Source organism: Lepus europaeus, chromosome 16 (assembly GCF_033115175.1).
Source record: "Lepus europaeus isolate LE1 chromosome 16, mLepTim1.pri, whole genome shotgun sequence".
NCBI classification, from domain to species: domain Eukaryota; kingdom Metazoa; phylum Chordata; class Mammalia; order Lagomorpha; family Leporidae; genus Lepus; species Lepus europaeus.
Window position 1 is genome coordinate 45,616,346 of NC_084842.1, and position 15,083 is coordinate 45,631,428.

The 15,083-nt window shown below is 51.2% G+C and overlaps 1 protein-coding gene across 1 annotated transcript in view; it reads left to right on the top strand.

Moving 5' to 3' along the window:
• The window catches only part of LOC133775489 (bifunctional epoxide hydrolase 2-like), a 41,330-nt gene that overhangs the window by 17,278 nt on the left and 8,969 nt on the right, over positions 1 to 15,083 (top strand). The window contains exons 7-12 of the mRNA XM_062213826.1: positions 530 to 625; positions 1,122 to 1,200; positions 3,095 to 3,129; positions 7,890 to 7,916; positions 10,141 to 10,226; positions 10,738 to 10,849. Coding sequence (XP_062069810.1) covers positions 530 to 625; positions 1,122 to 1,200; positions 3,095 to 3,129; positions 7,890 to 7,916; positions 10,141 to 10,226; positions 10,738 to 10,849 — 435 coding nt within the window. The remainder of the gene's footprint in view (positions 1 to 529; positions 626 to 1,121; positions 1,201 to 3,094; positions 3,130 to 7,889; positions 7,917 to 10,140; positions 10,227 to 10,737; positions 10,850 to 15,083) is intronic.

Below are 15,083 nucleotides of genomic sequence, written 5' to 3' on the forward strand. Positions count from 1 at the left end.
CTGGAAAATGCCACCATTGCGCCAGGGAGAGAGGAGAACACAGCCACTGAGGAGCTCCGCATGTCTCCGCCGCACCCACGCAGCCCCGGCAGCGCCCCGCCCACCAAAGCCTGCCTCCTTCATCTTTCCGCAGCGAGCAGCCTTTACTGCGGGGCTCACGGTATTGGGCTGGTTGCCATGGATATTAACGCTCACACAAATCAGCCCCCAGTTCAGACCACTGAGCACACATCGGCACAGCCCAGACACTGACAGCACCAGGCATTTTAGAGAGAAAGGCGAAGGTGCTTTTGTTTTTTTCCCAACCTCCCGATCTTCTCTCCGGGCTTAGGTCACAGGGAAAACCACCTGGTTTCTTGGCCCCGCTTGGCCAGTGTCTGCTCTCTGCCATCTTCCTCTACCATTGGGGTCTTGAGCTGAGAAGGCTGGGTCAGGGCAGATCCAGCAACCCCCGCGATCATACCGCCTGCAGAAGTGGGGCCAGGTTCTGGTCGGCCTCATGCTGCCCGCTCCCCTCTCTCTCCCGCAGCCGGGGGTCCACCTGCATTTTGTGGAGCAGGGCTCAGGCCCTGCAGTGTGCCTCTGCCATGGGTTTCCTGAGAGCTGGTTCTCCTGGAGGTACCAGGTAAGGGAAACTGTGGAAGGTGCGGCCCAGTCAGGGCGAGGGGAGGGGAAGGCGGTGGTGTGGCCCAGCCTGGGGCCGCGGAGCCGGGGCCTCACAGGGGCCGTCATCTGCAGTGCCTGCAAAGCCTCAGCAACACCAGGCAGGAGATGGCTGCAGACCTGGGGCTGGGCTGGGCTCCAGGGGACCTTTGCAGAGTAGGGGAGGGGGGATGCTTCTAGAGGCTCTGCGCCACCTGCTGGGAAACCTTTGTAGAGGATAGAAATCTGCAAGGCTTTTGCTAGATAGGTGCTGCTTGGCGGGGCTTTTATGCAGTGCACCAACCTCACCACTGCCAGTGGCTGCCGTATCCAGGTGGGGCATTCCAGTCCCAGGGTGAGACACCAGATATGTCGCTGGCACTTTGGATGGCGCCATTCACAGGAGCAGGGGGCAGAGGGAGGATCAGCCAGGGAGTAATGAGAGCACACCGCAGTGCGCCTGGATGTCTCTTTTCCAGATCCCTGCTCTGGCCCAGGCGGGCTACCGGGTCCTGGCTGTGGACATGAAGGGCTATGGAGCGTCGTCTGCCCCTCCCGGTGGGTTGGCCGTGCCCCAGGGGTCCTGGGTGGCCCTGCCTTCTCCTGGCTGAGTGCCCCAGCCTCTCTGTGCTTTCCCTGCCCTAGGTCAGAGTGGGCAGTCCTGCAAGGGGGTCTCACGGCACCCCCTGCTCCCCTGCAGTGTCCTGGTGGATACCTTTGGGGCCACAGGTGTCCCTGCTCCCTGCACTCTGAATGAGCAAAGGGAACCCCAAGTCTCGCACCCCAAGGGATCCTCCACTGATCGCTGTGGATGCAGGACATGGAACTTTGTTTTGCATCTTACAAAACTGAGAGCCTCCGGTCATTAGACAGTAATTCCTCAATTCTCCCTCCTCTCCCCTGGCAATGCAACCACTGTTCTCATTTCTTTCTCTATGACTTTGACTTCCTAGGTACCTCATGGGAGTGGAATCTTCCAGTGTTTGTCCTTCTGTAACTGGCGTCTTTCATTTAGCATAGTATCGTCAGGGTTCATCCACACTGCAGCATTTGCTATAATTTCCCTTTTCAAGGCTGAATACTATTTCACTGCACTTGTAAGCCACACTCTGCCCTCCGTCCACCCTCCCCGAGCCCTTCTGCTGCCTCTGCCTTTTGGCTGTGGTGAGCAGAGCTGCAGCGCCCCTGAGTTCAGTTCTTGGGGGCACCTGCACCCAGAAGAGTTGCTGGGTCACACGGCCACTCGTAGGCCAGATTCTTAACCCAGCATCGTGGACCCAGTGGGGGTCTCATCAAGGATGGTGTGAGACGCCCGGGAACCCCCTGGGACCACATGTGGGCTGCTGGGCGTGTTCCTGGTGTGTAGACTCCTGTGTTCTCTCAGTGTCCGAGGGATCCCCGGCCCCAGTGAAGAGCCCCGGGCACCGAGGCAGACACGTGGAGCAGCCAGGCGTGGGCAGAATCCCGGGTCCCCTGCGTCAGCGATGCGGTTGGCAGTGGTGGCGTCCTGGGCTGAGCCGGCTGCTCACCGTTCTGCCGAGCTGGTTCTACTATCATCACATCCAGCACATCTTGAGAAGGAAGTGCAGAGCTGGAGGTTTTTTTTTTTTTTTTTGACAGGCGGAGTGGACAGAGAGAGAGACAGAGAAGGTCTTCCTTTGCCGTTGGTTCACCCTCCAATGGCCACCATGGCCAGTGTGCTGTGGCCGGCGCACCGCGCTGATCGGAAGCCAGGAGCCAGGTGCTTCTCCTGGTCTCCCATGGGGTGCAGGGTCCAAGGACCTGGACCATCTTCCACTGCACTCCCGGGCCACAGCAGAGAGCTGGCCTGGAAGAGGGGTAACCGGGACAGAATCCGGTGCCCCAACCAGGACTAGAACCCGGTGTGCCGGCGCCGCAAGGTGGAGGATTAGCCTGTTGAGCCATGGCGCCGGCTAAGCTGGAGGGTTTTGGCATCGTACTTCCTAAGTTCAAATTGTATTACAAATCTACAGTCACTAAAACAATATGATCCAAACGTTAAGCCACACACATAGACCTGGGGACACAATAGAGAGCTCAGAGCGGATCTGTACATGCAGGGTAAACCGATCTTATACACAATTGGGAAAGGACAGTGTCTGCAACAAATCATGAGAAAACACAGAAATGAGTGAAACTGGACTCTTACATCATGCACAAAAATCGATCCAAAATGGATTAAATACATAAACATAAGATTTGAAACTATAAAAATTCTGGAATAAGACATTAAAAACACTTTATGTTGATCCAGGCAGTGATTTTATGGGTATGACAAAAACACAGGCAGCAAAAGCAAAAATAGACATGTGCCACTACATCAATCTAAGGGTTTACAGTTTATGTGGCAAAGGGGCTCTTTTAGTTTGTTCATGGATTTAAATCATGTGAATCAAATGTTTTTTTGTTTTGTTTTGTTTTTTAATTCTAGAAATAGAAGAATATTCCATGGAGGTGTTATGCAAGGTAAGAAGGATCTTTGAGTAATATGTATAACATCCTTATTGTCTTAGATTTCTAATATAAGCCAAAAACCCAGGAGTGCATTGAAACCCTGGGAAAGCAGCCTTGCCCGGCACTGGGGTGTGGTTGAGATGATGTTGCTAAGTGATAGCCAGCAGGTACGCAGCATCCAGTGTGTGTCAAGTCCTGTCCCAGCATTTGGTGGAAGAGGAATCAGGGTCACAGTAGCTCCCAGTAACTTCTGGGAGCCACACCTCGTGGAACATTTTTGAACCCTGCAGCACCCCACTCTGTCACCTGTCTATCCAGGAAATTTTAAAAATCGCTTCATTTCAGTAAATAATTTGCTGGCCAGACCTCTAGGGCTAGTGTGTGGCCTGGGGGCCCTAACAGGAGTCCCTGTTCTGAGATGGGTACCAGCATCATCTAGGAGAAGGGATCTTCATTTGGACTTGCACGGGAAGGTGGGGACTGGGACCCACCGCTCCATTCAGCTCCAGAGCAGGTGTGAAATTTGGAGGGACCCAGGGGCAGAGAGAGCCTCTGGTTGGCCAGGAAAGTGCAAATGCCACGGCTGGCACTAGAGTTACAGAAAGTCTCTGTGTCAGAGTGACAGCCGCCAGTGAGGCTCTGTCCTGTGTGCGAGCCCCTAGCCCTGCACTTGGGCTCCGGCATCTCAGAAGCAGATCTCAGGTGAAAGTCAGTTTCCAGGCAGAGCTGTTACTCTGCTCAGTTTTCAAGTTTTGCCTTTTCTATTTGCTGCTCATATCACTCCCTAAATCCTGCCGAGATCCCAGCGGGGACCTTGCGAGGTCACCCCTCTCCATCCTACCTCACACGTTAACCTGGATCCCTGCACGTTAACCTGGACCCCTGCATATTTTTGTTAAAAACCGTTCTCAAGTCAGGTGCACTGGATTGCTTGAGTTTGCCTTTTAGGAAGCCGTTTTCCAAATCAAACAAGAGAAAGTATGAAGCTTTATATTCTCTACCTTTTAAACATCATTAGTATGTCTACAGCTAGGTGTTTATCCAAGGCAATTGATAAGCATGTCTACATACAAATGTACCGGTACTAGTCAAAATAGTCAAAAAGTGGAAGCAACCCATTAGTTGATAGATGAATAACCAAAATATGGCCTGTCAATACAATGGAAAATTATGGCTGAAAAGAGGCAATAAGTATTGATGTGTACTTCAACCTGAATGAACCTTGAACATATGCATGTGTGTATTGAATTAATGTATAGTAATTTGGGGGTACACCGACATTTCAATACAAATATATATAATTTTCAGATCTATTGCCTCAGACATTTGTCATTTCTTTGTTTTAAGAACATTCAAAACCCTCTCTTTCAGCTTTTTGAAATATCCACTTGATTGTCAAGCACAGTTCTCCTACTGTGCTGTAGAACAGGAGAAGCTATTCCTCCTGTCCCACTGCACCCCTGGTCCCATACGCCAGCCTCTCCATTTTCCCTCCCTCACACCTCTCCCAGCTTTGAAACACTTTCCCACTATTTCCTTGAGGTCACCTTTTTAGCTTCCTCATGAGAGTACTTCAAAAGGGTTGTGAAAAATAGAATTAAGAGATAAATTACTTTGGTGCAAAAATTTTTGAAATCCATAATTTTTTTAAAATTTTGAAAAAATGCATAATTTTTTCATAAAAATTAATTCAATTAATATAATATCCTCTGGTTCCATCTGTGTTGCTGTAAATGGCAGAATTGTATTCCTTTTTGTGGCTGAGTACTATTCCGTTATGTATATATAGCACCTTTTCTCCTATCATTCATCTGTCAATGGACACCTAGGTTTGTTCTGTCTTGGCCACTGTGAATAGTGCTGCAGTAGACACGGGAGTGCAGAGGTCTCTCCAACACACTGCTTTCAGTTACCTTTGGGATTGTAAGGGGTCTTTAAAAAGTATATAGAAAATGGATATTAGGAAAAAAGTAGGCCAAAAAAAGTGACAAACGCCAGCAGTGAAGGCACCTGATCCTGGGCTTTTCTTTGTTGGGAGACTTTTTATTTCCTTTGCCGTGTTTCCTCACTGGGCAGAGAGAGTGAGCTCTCTGGTGTCTCTTTTTATAAAGACACTAAGCCTATTAGATCAGGTCCTTGGCCCTATGACCTCATTTAACCTGAATTATTTTATTCTATTCTCTCTCTTTTTTTTTAAGATTTATTTATGTACTTGAGAGGCAGAGTTACAGGCAGAGAGGGACAGACAGAGAGGTCTTCCATCCACTGGTTCACTCCCCAAAAGGCTGCAACAGCTGGAGCTAGGCCGATCGGAAGTCAGGAGCCAGGAGCTTCTTCTGGGTCCCCCACGTGGGTGCATGGGCCCAAGCACTTGGACTGTCTTCCACTGCTTTCTCAGGCCATCAGCCAGGAGCTGGATCAGAAGTGGAGCAGTCGGGACTCAAACCGGCACCCTTGTGGGATGCTGGCACTGCAGGCAGATGCTCAACCCACCACACCACAGTGCCGGTCCCACCTTAATTATTTTCATAAAGGCTCTTTTCAAATACATTCCTATTGAGAGGTAAGTCTTTAAAATGTGAATTTTGGGTGGATTAAAAAGATCACCATCCAGGGGCTGGCACTGTGGCGCAGCAGGTTGAAGCCCTGACCAGAAGCACCAGCATCCCATATGGGCACCGGCTCTAGTCCCGGCTGCTCCTCTTCCGATCCAGCTCTCTGCTATTACCTGGGATAGCAATAGAAGATGGCCCAAGTCCTTGGGCCCCTGCACCTGCGTGGAAGACCTGGAGGAGGTCCCTGGCTCCTGGCTTCGGATTGGCGCAGCTCTGGCTGTTGTGGCCATCTGGGGAGTGAACCAGCAGATGGAAGACCTCTCTCTCTGTCTACCTCTCTGTAACTCTGCCTTTCAAATAAATAAAATAAATCTTAAAAAAAAAAAAATCACCATCCAGTAATTGTTCCCTTTTCTTTGAGGGAAAGAAGAAAGTAACTAATAATAATTATACTAGTATCAGTGTCAGTTGATCTTTAAAAAACGATAGTGTATATTTTAAGAGACAGAACCCGTTATTCAAGCTTTCCTTTTTAATTGAGGGAGCTGAGAGGTTTACCCCTTAATCCTAAACCCGAGAGGGGCTCTGACCGTGGCCCTTAAGACTTCAGGGCAGAAATGGAGGTGGAAGAGCAAAAGGAGTCAGAGCGCCTTTCCCGGGGAAGTGGCTCTGCGCCTGGAGACGAAGTCCTGTGTCTTCCTCCTGCCCACAGACGCAGTGTCCCCATTGCTAATTTTCCCTGCCGGAGGACTGAAACCAGTGGGGGAGAACATCTGAGTGCTGTTTCATGATTTGAGGGTGGAGAATTCAGAGACTGTGGGAAAACCCTTGACTAGTTCCTGTCTCTCAGGTCCTGGAATTTCTACCTTCTGGCTTAATTTAGAAGAACCAAAATAGGTCTGGCCCACAGCAGGGAAATCGCCATCGTGCAGGAAGCACCCCTAGAGGAGACAGACGTGAAATTGCACGTGTTGTTAACTCTTCAGCTTCTTACCAGCAGTAATCTCAGCAGCCCCTCGTGGAAGGAATTTTTCTGGAGAGATAAAAGCCAAGTAGGATTAGTTCTTGACTGGTGCAAAGATGGGGAGGGCACAGGGGCTGGGAATTATTTAAAATAAGATTGTTGAGCTACATGGTTAAAAAAAAAAAAAAAGCATGGCTTTGAATGATTGACATCAGCTAGGCCTGGATCGAGTCCCGGCTCTCCCCCTGCAAGGGGTGTGATCCCGGCTGCCTCACTGGCTCCACCTGCGCCCCGGTTGCCTCCTCTGTAGCAGGAAGATACCACTGCCTTCCTGCAGCTTTGTGGGAGAGCTGCCAGCAGGTGGGGAGTGCTCACGCAGGGGCAAGGCTGCTGGTCAAGGACTCCATACATACAGCTCTGCAGGGATAAGCAGAGGCCCCTTCTCTTAGCTCAGGCACATGGGGAGGGGGCTGTCCTGCTGTCCTCCTGTCCTCCCGTTGTCCCCTCTGCCCTGGCCTAGCAGGATGCTTCTGCCTCCTTCTTGTACGTTGGCTGCCTGGACCCGGACCCTGCCTGACCCTTCCTTCCCAGCATCTGAGACTCCATGACTGCTGACAGGCATGGCCAGGCACTGTCCACCTCAGGAGCCAGGGAGCAAGGCGAGCAGCCCAAGCCCTCCCTCCAGGGCAGTTGGCTTCTCCTTCCTCCTCCAGGGAAGAGCCTAGGATTTCTGTTCTACAGTGGGTGTGGCCGCTAACTCACACTGATGGGTTAGGAATCTGCCTGGTTACCGAGAGGCTGCCGGAGAGGGAAGAAGGTTGCCGAAATGACGGAAGCCTGCCTTAGCTTGTTGGGGCTGCCATAACAAAGTGATCCAGACTGAGCGGTTTCAACAGTGGAAATTTACTTTCTCCCAGTTCTGGAAGCTGCAAGCCCAAGCTGAAGGTGCAGGCAGGGTTGGTGTCTCCTGGGACCTCTCTCCTTGGACACCGCATGTCCCCACATGTTCTTCCCCTGTGTGTCTTCTAAGGAGGACATGGACAAACTGGATTAGGGCCCACCCTGCTAACCTCACTTTACCTTAATTACCTCTTTAAAGAGTCTGTGTGCAAGTGCAGTCACCCGCTGCGGTGGTTAGAGCCTCAGGGGGCAACAACTCAGCCCATGGCAAAGCCAAGTACACTAACCCTGATCTCGATGTGTCAGAGGTGGGTGGACTCAGCATCTGGTTTTATGTGTGTTTTCTTTCTCAGGATATGGTGACCTTCCTGGATCACTTGGTAAGTAATGATTTGGAACTGGTTTCTTTGGAGAATTCCATCTTGGCCTGGGTCATTAGAAAGAGGTGTAAGCGTTGGGGATGTCAGCTGTCAGCGCAAAGACACCAAGGGCGGGCCAGGGCATGTGGAGGGTGAGGGGAGAAGAGTGTTTGCTTTCTAGCAATCAAGAGTAGATATCTCTGCAAGGAGAGCCTTGGGTATCAGGGGGAGAGGACTGGAGCATATCTCACAACTTCTTAAGAGAACCAGTAGATGAGAGCTGTCTGTTCATCTGTCTTGCTCTCTCATCCCCGCTCTTTATCTCTCAAACAGATTTTCAACTGTATTTTTAAACAAAAATTTAAAATCTAATGCCTTCATTTGACATGGTTGGGATTGTCAAAGTTAATGAGGGGGCTGGCATGGTGGTGCGTTAAGCCACTGCCAGTGACAGAGGCATCCCATATGGGCGCCAGTTCCTGTCCTGGCTGCTCTACTTCCAATCCATCTCCCTTCTAATACACCTAGGAAAACAGCGGGAAGATGGTCCAAGTACTTGGGCCTGTACCACCCATGTAGGAGACCTGGATGGATTTCTAGGCTCTTGGTTTCAGCCTGGCCCCACTGAGGTTGTTGCAGCCATTCAGGGAGTGAACCAGAGGCTGGAAGATCTCTCTCTCTCTCTCTCTGTCTCTCTCTCTCTCTGTCTGTCTCTCTGCCTCTCTCTCTCTCTCTGTAACTCTGCCCTTTAAGTAAAATAAATAAGTAAGTAAATAAATAAATAAACCTTTAAAAAGAAAGCCAGTGAGAACCAATGAAAGCAGACCAGCAGCGTGGATCTGGCGTGTGCTCTCATGGAGCACGTGCACCTGCCCTGAGACTCCTCTGTGTGCTGTCAGGACAGCAGTGCCGCCTCCGCCTGGCCAGTGAGCAGGGCTTGAGCTCGTCCTAGGAAGGAGAAGGACCCAGACATGAGCTCCTCAGCAGGGAACCCCAAAACACTCCATGAAAGAGGCAAGGGCGAGAGTAGATGCAGTGCGGTGCCACAGGAGCCCGGGGGGGGGGGGGGGGGGGGGGAGCGGGGAGGGACCTTTCATGGGAAGCGCGTGTTGCTGCAGAACAGAGAGCAGAGGAGGAAGGCACACCCGCAGCTGCTGCTGGTGACCAACAGGGAGGTTCCGGTGCACGCAGGGGTGGCGGGGAGGACTCCCCACCACACGCAGTGACTGAAGGAGGGCGGTTAGGGTGGTGGCTGGTGCAGAGTCAGCCAGGGGTGGGGGCCGTCAGCTAAGGCCCAGGAAGCCATTTGGTCTGGCCCTGCCAAGGCAACTGCAGGCGGGACTCCAAACTCCATACACCTAAAGCAGGCTCATTTTTAAGTCGATAGTGTTGTATGGCCCACGAATGATGTCGTAAATAGCCAAGTGGCCTTTGGCGGAAGAAAGGCTCCCCAGCCCTGGTCGGCCACACGAGAGGCTTGACAGTGCACAGGGGACAGTGCCGCACAGAGCTGAAGCAGGGAAGTGCTTTTCCAGGTAGTGGCAAGGCTTGGAGGGTCTGCAGGGCCCTCATGTGGCTCACGGGGGCTGCAGAGGGAGAGGAGAGAGCCCTCTGGTGCAACAGGAGACCTGGCTCTGAGCTGTGGCTCCATCTCTTAGCCTCGCTGTGGCCTCTGGAAGATCACCTGACCACCACGGGTCCATCTTCTCATTGGCCAAATGGGTATTGACTGTTATTGGGAGGAGTCCGGATAACACATGTAGAGACCTAGCACCGTCCTGGGGGTTGCAGCAGGTGCTACACAAAGGGGAGCTCTCACTGTCATTGTCAGTGAAGGGCACGAAAGATGCTTTGAGCTTTCTGTTAGGCAAAGGAGGGGAGTTCCCAAAAGAGTGGGTGGTAGAATCATCACTCAGTGAAAGGTGAATATGGGACATGGGCGGGGGGGGGGGAGTTATACTTCCTTTGATAAAAGGGAGAGAAAGAGGTGAAGTAAAGGTTGAGGTGAGGGAAGGAGGAAGGGACTCGTGGCCACCTGCCTCGGTCGTATAAGAAAACTAAGAAGGCCCAGTCACTGATGTCAAGGGCATGTGGGGGTGGGACAGGAGGCTTAAAGAGAGTTTGGAGAAGGCACTGCATGGGTGGTGGGGGAGTCCCTGGGCCCAGGGCTGCGTGATCCGAATGGGGGCTCTCAGCTCGCAATGCCCGAAACCCATGCACCTTCCACTCCTTCCTTCCTCCCCAGGGCATCCTGCAAGCCGTGTTCATCGGCCATGACTGGGGTGGCATGCTGGTGTGGAGCATGGCCCTCTTCCACCCAGAGAGAGTGAGGTAGGTTGCCACCTGCAGCAAGGATTTCGGAAAGACTGGCCTTGAGTTCCTTTGAGAATCGCTCCTCAGATATTGAATCCCAGGAACCTTCTCAGAAGCAAGCAGGTAATCCAGGAAGGTAACCCCTCCACTCTTCTCTGGGCACTGGCGTGCTGACAAGGATTGCCTAGTGAGCGCCTGTGTGAGGAGGCAATACCTGCCCAGGCACCAGTAATAGGTGATGTAAGGCCTTAATGGCCAGTGGCAGGTGCAGGAAAATCGTGGCTGACTTTGAAGGGTGGGGCCGAGGGGCAGGGATGTCTGTCAGCAAACATGGCCTTCAGTTCTGCCCGAAAGTGTGTGACCAATCACTTCACGTCGTAGGCCTTGGTTTCTCAGCCACAGCGCGGCAATGGGAAGCCCTAGCTCCCAGGCAGCATTTTCTTGTCACAGCTTTGATAGGCAAGGACTTTCTGGTTTTTATAGACTGTCTTTCCTCAGTCGTCTGTCTTGGTGCCTCTTCTTTCCACAGGGCAGTGGCCAGTTTGAACACTCCCTTCATACCTGCAGATCCCAACGTGCCCGCCATGGAGAGAATCAAAGCCAACCCCGTGTTTGACTACCAACTCTACTTCCAAGAGCCAGTGAGTGTGGGGCCCTGAGAGTGACGTCAGCATCGCCATTCTCTCCCTTCCTCTCTCCTCCCCGTTTATTGATTTCTGCCCACTGTAATTTTCTGTGGCACTGCTTGGAAATGATTTCATGAATGGGTGCAGGTGAACCAGGCTACGGGTTCTCTGCTGGTCCTTTCCTGCTGACAGCGTGTTTCTGTGTGCTGGTTTGGGTGATGAGAAGGAAAAGGGTGGGGGGAGGGGGACAATGTGCCAGATTTTCCTGCTTCTGTGAATCTGGGGAGTGGGGGTCTGAGTGCTTACCTGGAGCTGCTTCCCCTTGGTTCTCTGGCTGTGGAGTTTGTGAAACCCACCTCTCTAATTGGCCAAAGCTCTTGGCTTCTCACCAGGGACCTGGTACCTCTGATCACTGAGAAGTAAGCTTCGTGAACACAGCAGCCAGGGCTGAAAGGCCGGCAGCAGGCCCCTGGGTGTGCTTTCAAGAATATGATGGGTTTCCAAGTACCAACGCACCTGCCCGGGGTGGGGTCAGGGCAGAACTCAGAATCCTGGAGGAGAGGGCGCTGAAGCCCTGGTGCCAGGCAACCCGCGAGCACAGAGCGCGGTCCCCGTTGCCAGTGGTGGGCTTGTGTGGCCGCGCACATGGCTCCCCGCCAGGGCTCTGGGTGCGCGTGCTGGCAGTGTGGGAGGAAGGGACCTGGATGGCCCACCTGGCAGGCCTGGATCTGTGGCCATGCGTGTCTGAGCGAAGCCACATGGACTTGGTAAATACTCTGCCTCCTGTTTGTCAGATTCAGTGTCCCTGGGGAATCAGCCTGGCTTTCGGCCTGCAGAGAGTGCCAAGGCGAGGGACAGGCATGGTGGGAAGCCTGTAAGAGATCCGCGTGGCCCGCATGTGGTCCAGGTCATTGTTATCCAGACCAGTCCCTGCACAGGAGGAGTTGCTGCCCTGGCCCAGGGGGCGGCTCAGTGTCTGGAGGAAGCTGCAGAGGCCTGGATTGGGCTTTGCCTTTGCAGGGGCCTTCACAGAGACAAAGGGTGTCAGGGGGGTCACTGGGGAATCAGACTGAAAGGTAACCCGATCTGTCCCTCACTGAAGGTGCTCAGATGTGAAGGGGGATAGGATCAAGGTGAGGGCCAGCAGGGGGAGGGGACAGCAGCACCTGCTCTGGGCCTCTGTGCCAGGCCTCCCCGGCTGCCGATCTAATCCACAGAAGCAGAGCAGCGCCTGCAGGCCCTGCAGACCAGTGCCCAGCCCCCGTGTGCTCCCGAGCCCAGAGGTGAAGGCCGCCTCCAGGAGCCCACAATCACAGCCCAGTGCCCGTCCTTTTCACCTGGGCACCTCGCTTCCCTGGAGTCTCAACTCTCTCAGGTTTTGAAGGAATTCAAGGAGGTAGTGCCTGTTTCTTACAATGCCTGACATAGGGGCATTAAATAGTCACCATCATCATCACCATGATCCCCGTCCTACAAGTGGTCAGACCGCATCAGGACTGCACTTTTGGATCTGGTCCCCTCACCCACCTGTGAGCTGCTGACGAACCAACACAGAGCATATCATATTCCTGTTTTTATTCCCATCGCCATAGCAAGGTAATGGTAGATACCCACCAAAGGCTAGATGGATGGGAAGAGAGAGGAGAGAATGAAGGACTTGGAGAGGAAGACTCTGGTGGGCGAGCCTTCTGCGTGACAACACTGGGGCTCTTATGTCTCTGCCCTCCACTGAGGGCTCGTGTTCATCAAACAAGCCAGTCCACCCCCAAAAGATGAGCTGTGCAGTAACCTGCAAAGCCCGTGAGCAAATCTGCTCTGTGTTACCCAAAGCTGTCCTCTGGGGCAGCTGAGGGAAAGACAGCTCTGGGTTCTGCAATAAGCTCTTAGAACAAAGCCTTCAGAATTGGACTTTTGTCTTAAGCCATTCCCTAAAGTTGTTCAAGGATGAATTGCTAAGTGCAAGCTTAGAAACATCATGAAGGACCTGAAGTGGGCACAGCCTTAGGATTCCCCAGAAGCCTCAGGATTCCCCTCTTACTCACTGCTCCTCTCTCCTTTCCAACCCTCTTTAACCTTGAAATCACAAAAACTTAGAGCTGTAAGGAGACTTCCGGTTCTCACCTCCTTTGGTTTCCGAGGCTTCTAGATTGGTGTCTGCAGCTTCGCCCTTACTCCTGAGACGTGTTTCCCATGGTCTGACACACATGCTCACCTGTCTATCTTGTCACACTCCTCAGTGTGACAGGGAACATTAACATGAATTCTTGATTCAGACCTCAGAGGCATCACACTGTGTTGTAGTGAGCCTGGGACCATGAAGTTTGAGAACCCTTGCAATAAAGAAAAAACAAGACAGCGCCCTCCGCGATCCGCCCTGCAAAGCCCTGAGTGGACCTCGCCGCCCAGGGGTCTCTACTCTGCTGAGGATTTGTGTGTCTGCCCCACCTGGACGCCGCCTGGCTGGATGAGCCCCTTTCCTGAGGGGCTAACACACCAACTTCCAACAGCTGCTTTGAAATCCGCGTTCTTGGTCCCCTACTGAGTCAGGACGCTGGGAGCCAGGCCCAGGGATTTTCACTTTAGCAAGCCTTCTAGCTGATTCGCACTGATGTCCCGGGATCACTGGGCTAATGAATCACAGCAAATGACTGAGAACGCGTGCTGTCAAAGCCAGGACGACTTGGCCAGGCTCTTCAGTAATGTGCACCTGAGCCAATGGGAGGATATTCCTTCAAAAAGTGTTTCTTTGCAGAGATAGAATAATTGTATACAGTTTGGGGTACATAAATGTGAACTTTCAATACATGTATACATTGTGTAGTGATCAAATCAGGGTAATTAGCATAGCATTGATCATTTCAATTTTCCTCAAGTTTCTTCACTGACAACTTGTTGTTCAGGAACATGTTATTTAACTTCTGTTTATTTGTAAAACTTCAAAGCTCTTCTTTTATTGATTTCTAGTTTTGTATCATTGTGGTCAGAGGAGATCACTGACATTATTTCCATTTCTTTGTTAAGATTTGGTTTGTGGCCCAATGGGCTCTCCCTTGAGGATGGCTATTCTACAGCTGTTGAGTACAATGTTCTGTAAACGTCTGTTGGTCCATTTGATCTAGGGTGCAGTTTAAGTCTAACATTTCTTTGCTGACTCTCTGTGTAGATTATGTCTTCATCGCTCAAAGTGAAGTCCCGAAGTCCCCTAATATTTTATATTCCAATCTATCTTGCCCTTTAGATCCAATAATCTTTATGTATTTTGGTGTGCTCCAGTTTTGATAGCATATATATATATTACCATAGTTAATATCCTCTTGCTGAACTGACCCCTTTATAATAACCTAGGGACCTCCCTTTTCTCTTCATAGTGTTTGATTAAGTCTTTTTTATCTGATAGAAGATATCAGAGAGCAGTACTATTGTCTTTTGGTTTCCTTTTGGGGGAGTATCTTCTATGAACTATTTGCTTTCAGTCTCTGTGTCCATGCAAGTGAAGTGAGTCTTGTTGGTATCATATAGCTTGGTGTTATTTTTTGTTTATTTAATTTATAATTCATTAAGCCCCTCTCTAATTGGGGAACTACATCTATTTACATTCAGGTTATTACTGGAAATTAAGGACTTACTCCTGCCATTTGTTTTTATTTGTTTGTTTGTTTTTGACTGGCAGGGTGGACAGTGAGAGAGAGAGAGAGAGAGAGAGACAGAGAGAAAGGTCTTCCTTTTTGCCATTGGTTCACCCTCCGAAGGCTGCCACGGCCAACGCACTGCGTCCGACGCACCACACTTAGAATAATAAGGCTGTTCCTTCCCCCAGCTCTTGACCTTTACCAAATTATTAACGTTTTGACAAATTTAGAGACTTTCCCTGGAAAATTCATGCACAATGCACACACTAAATTCCATGGAAAACTTCAAGGTATTCTAGATCTGGAATCTATCTTGAGGATACCAGGCTTTTCTGATAAGATTGATCAATTCCCACCCCCCCTCCCCGCCACCAATTCTCTCTTGCATATATCACTGGATTGGGCAAATTTTATATGGGCATCAGCCTTTTGTTCCCTCAAACTGGAACGCCATTCCCTCTATCCACCCATGCCAAGCCACTCATCGTTCTGGGTCCCACTCCAGTGTCTGTCCTCTGCTCCACGAGAGTAAGCTGTTACTTCCATTACAGTCCATTATGCTGGCTGATTCTCCAGGTGCTGGGTACTTGCCTGTGTCCCCCAGAAGTCTTTAAATGCTT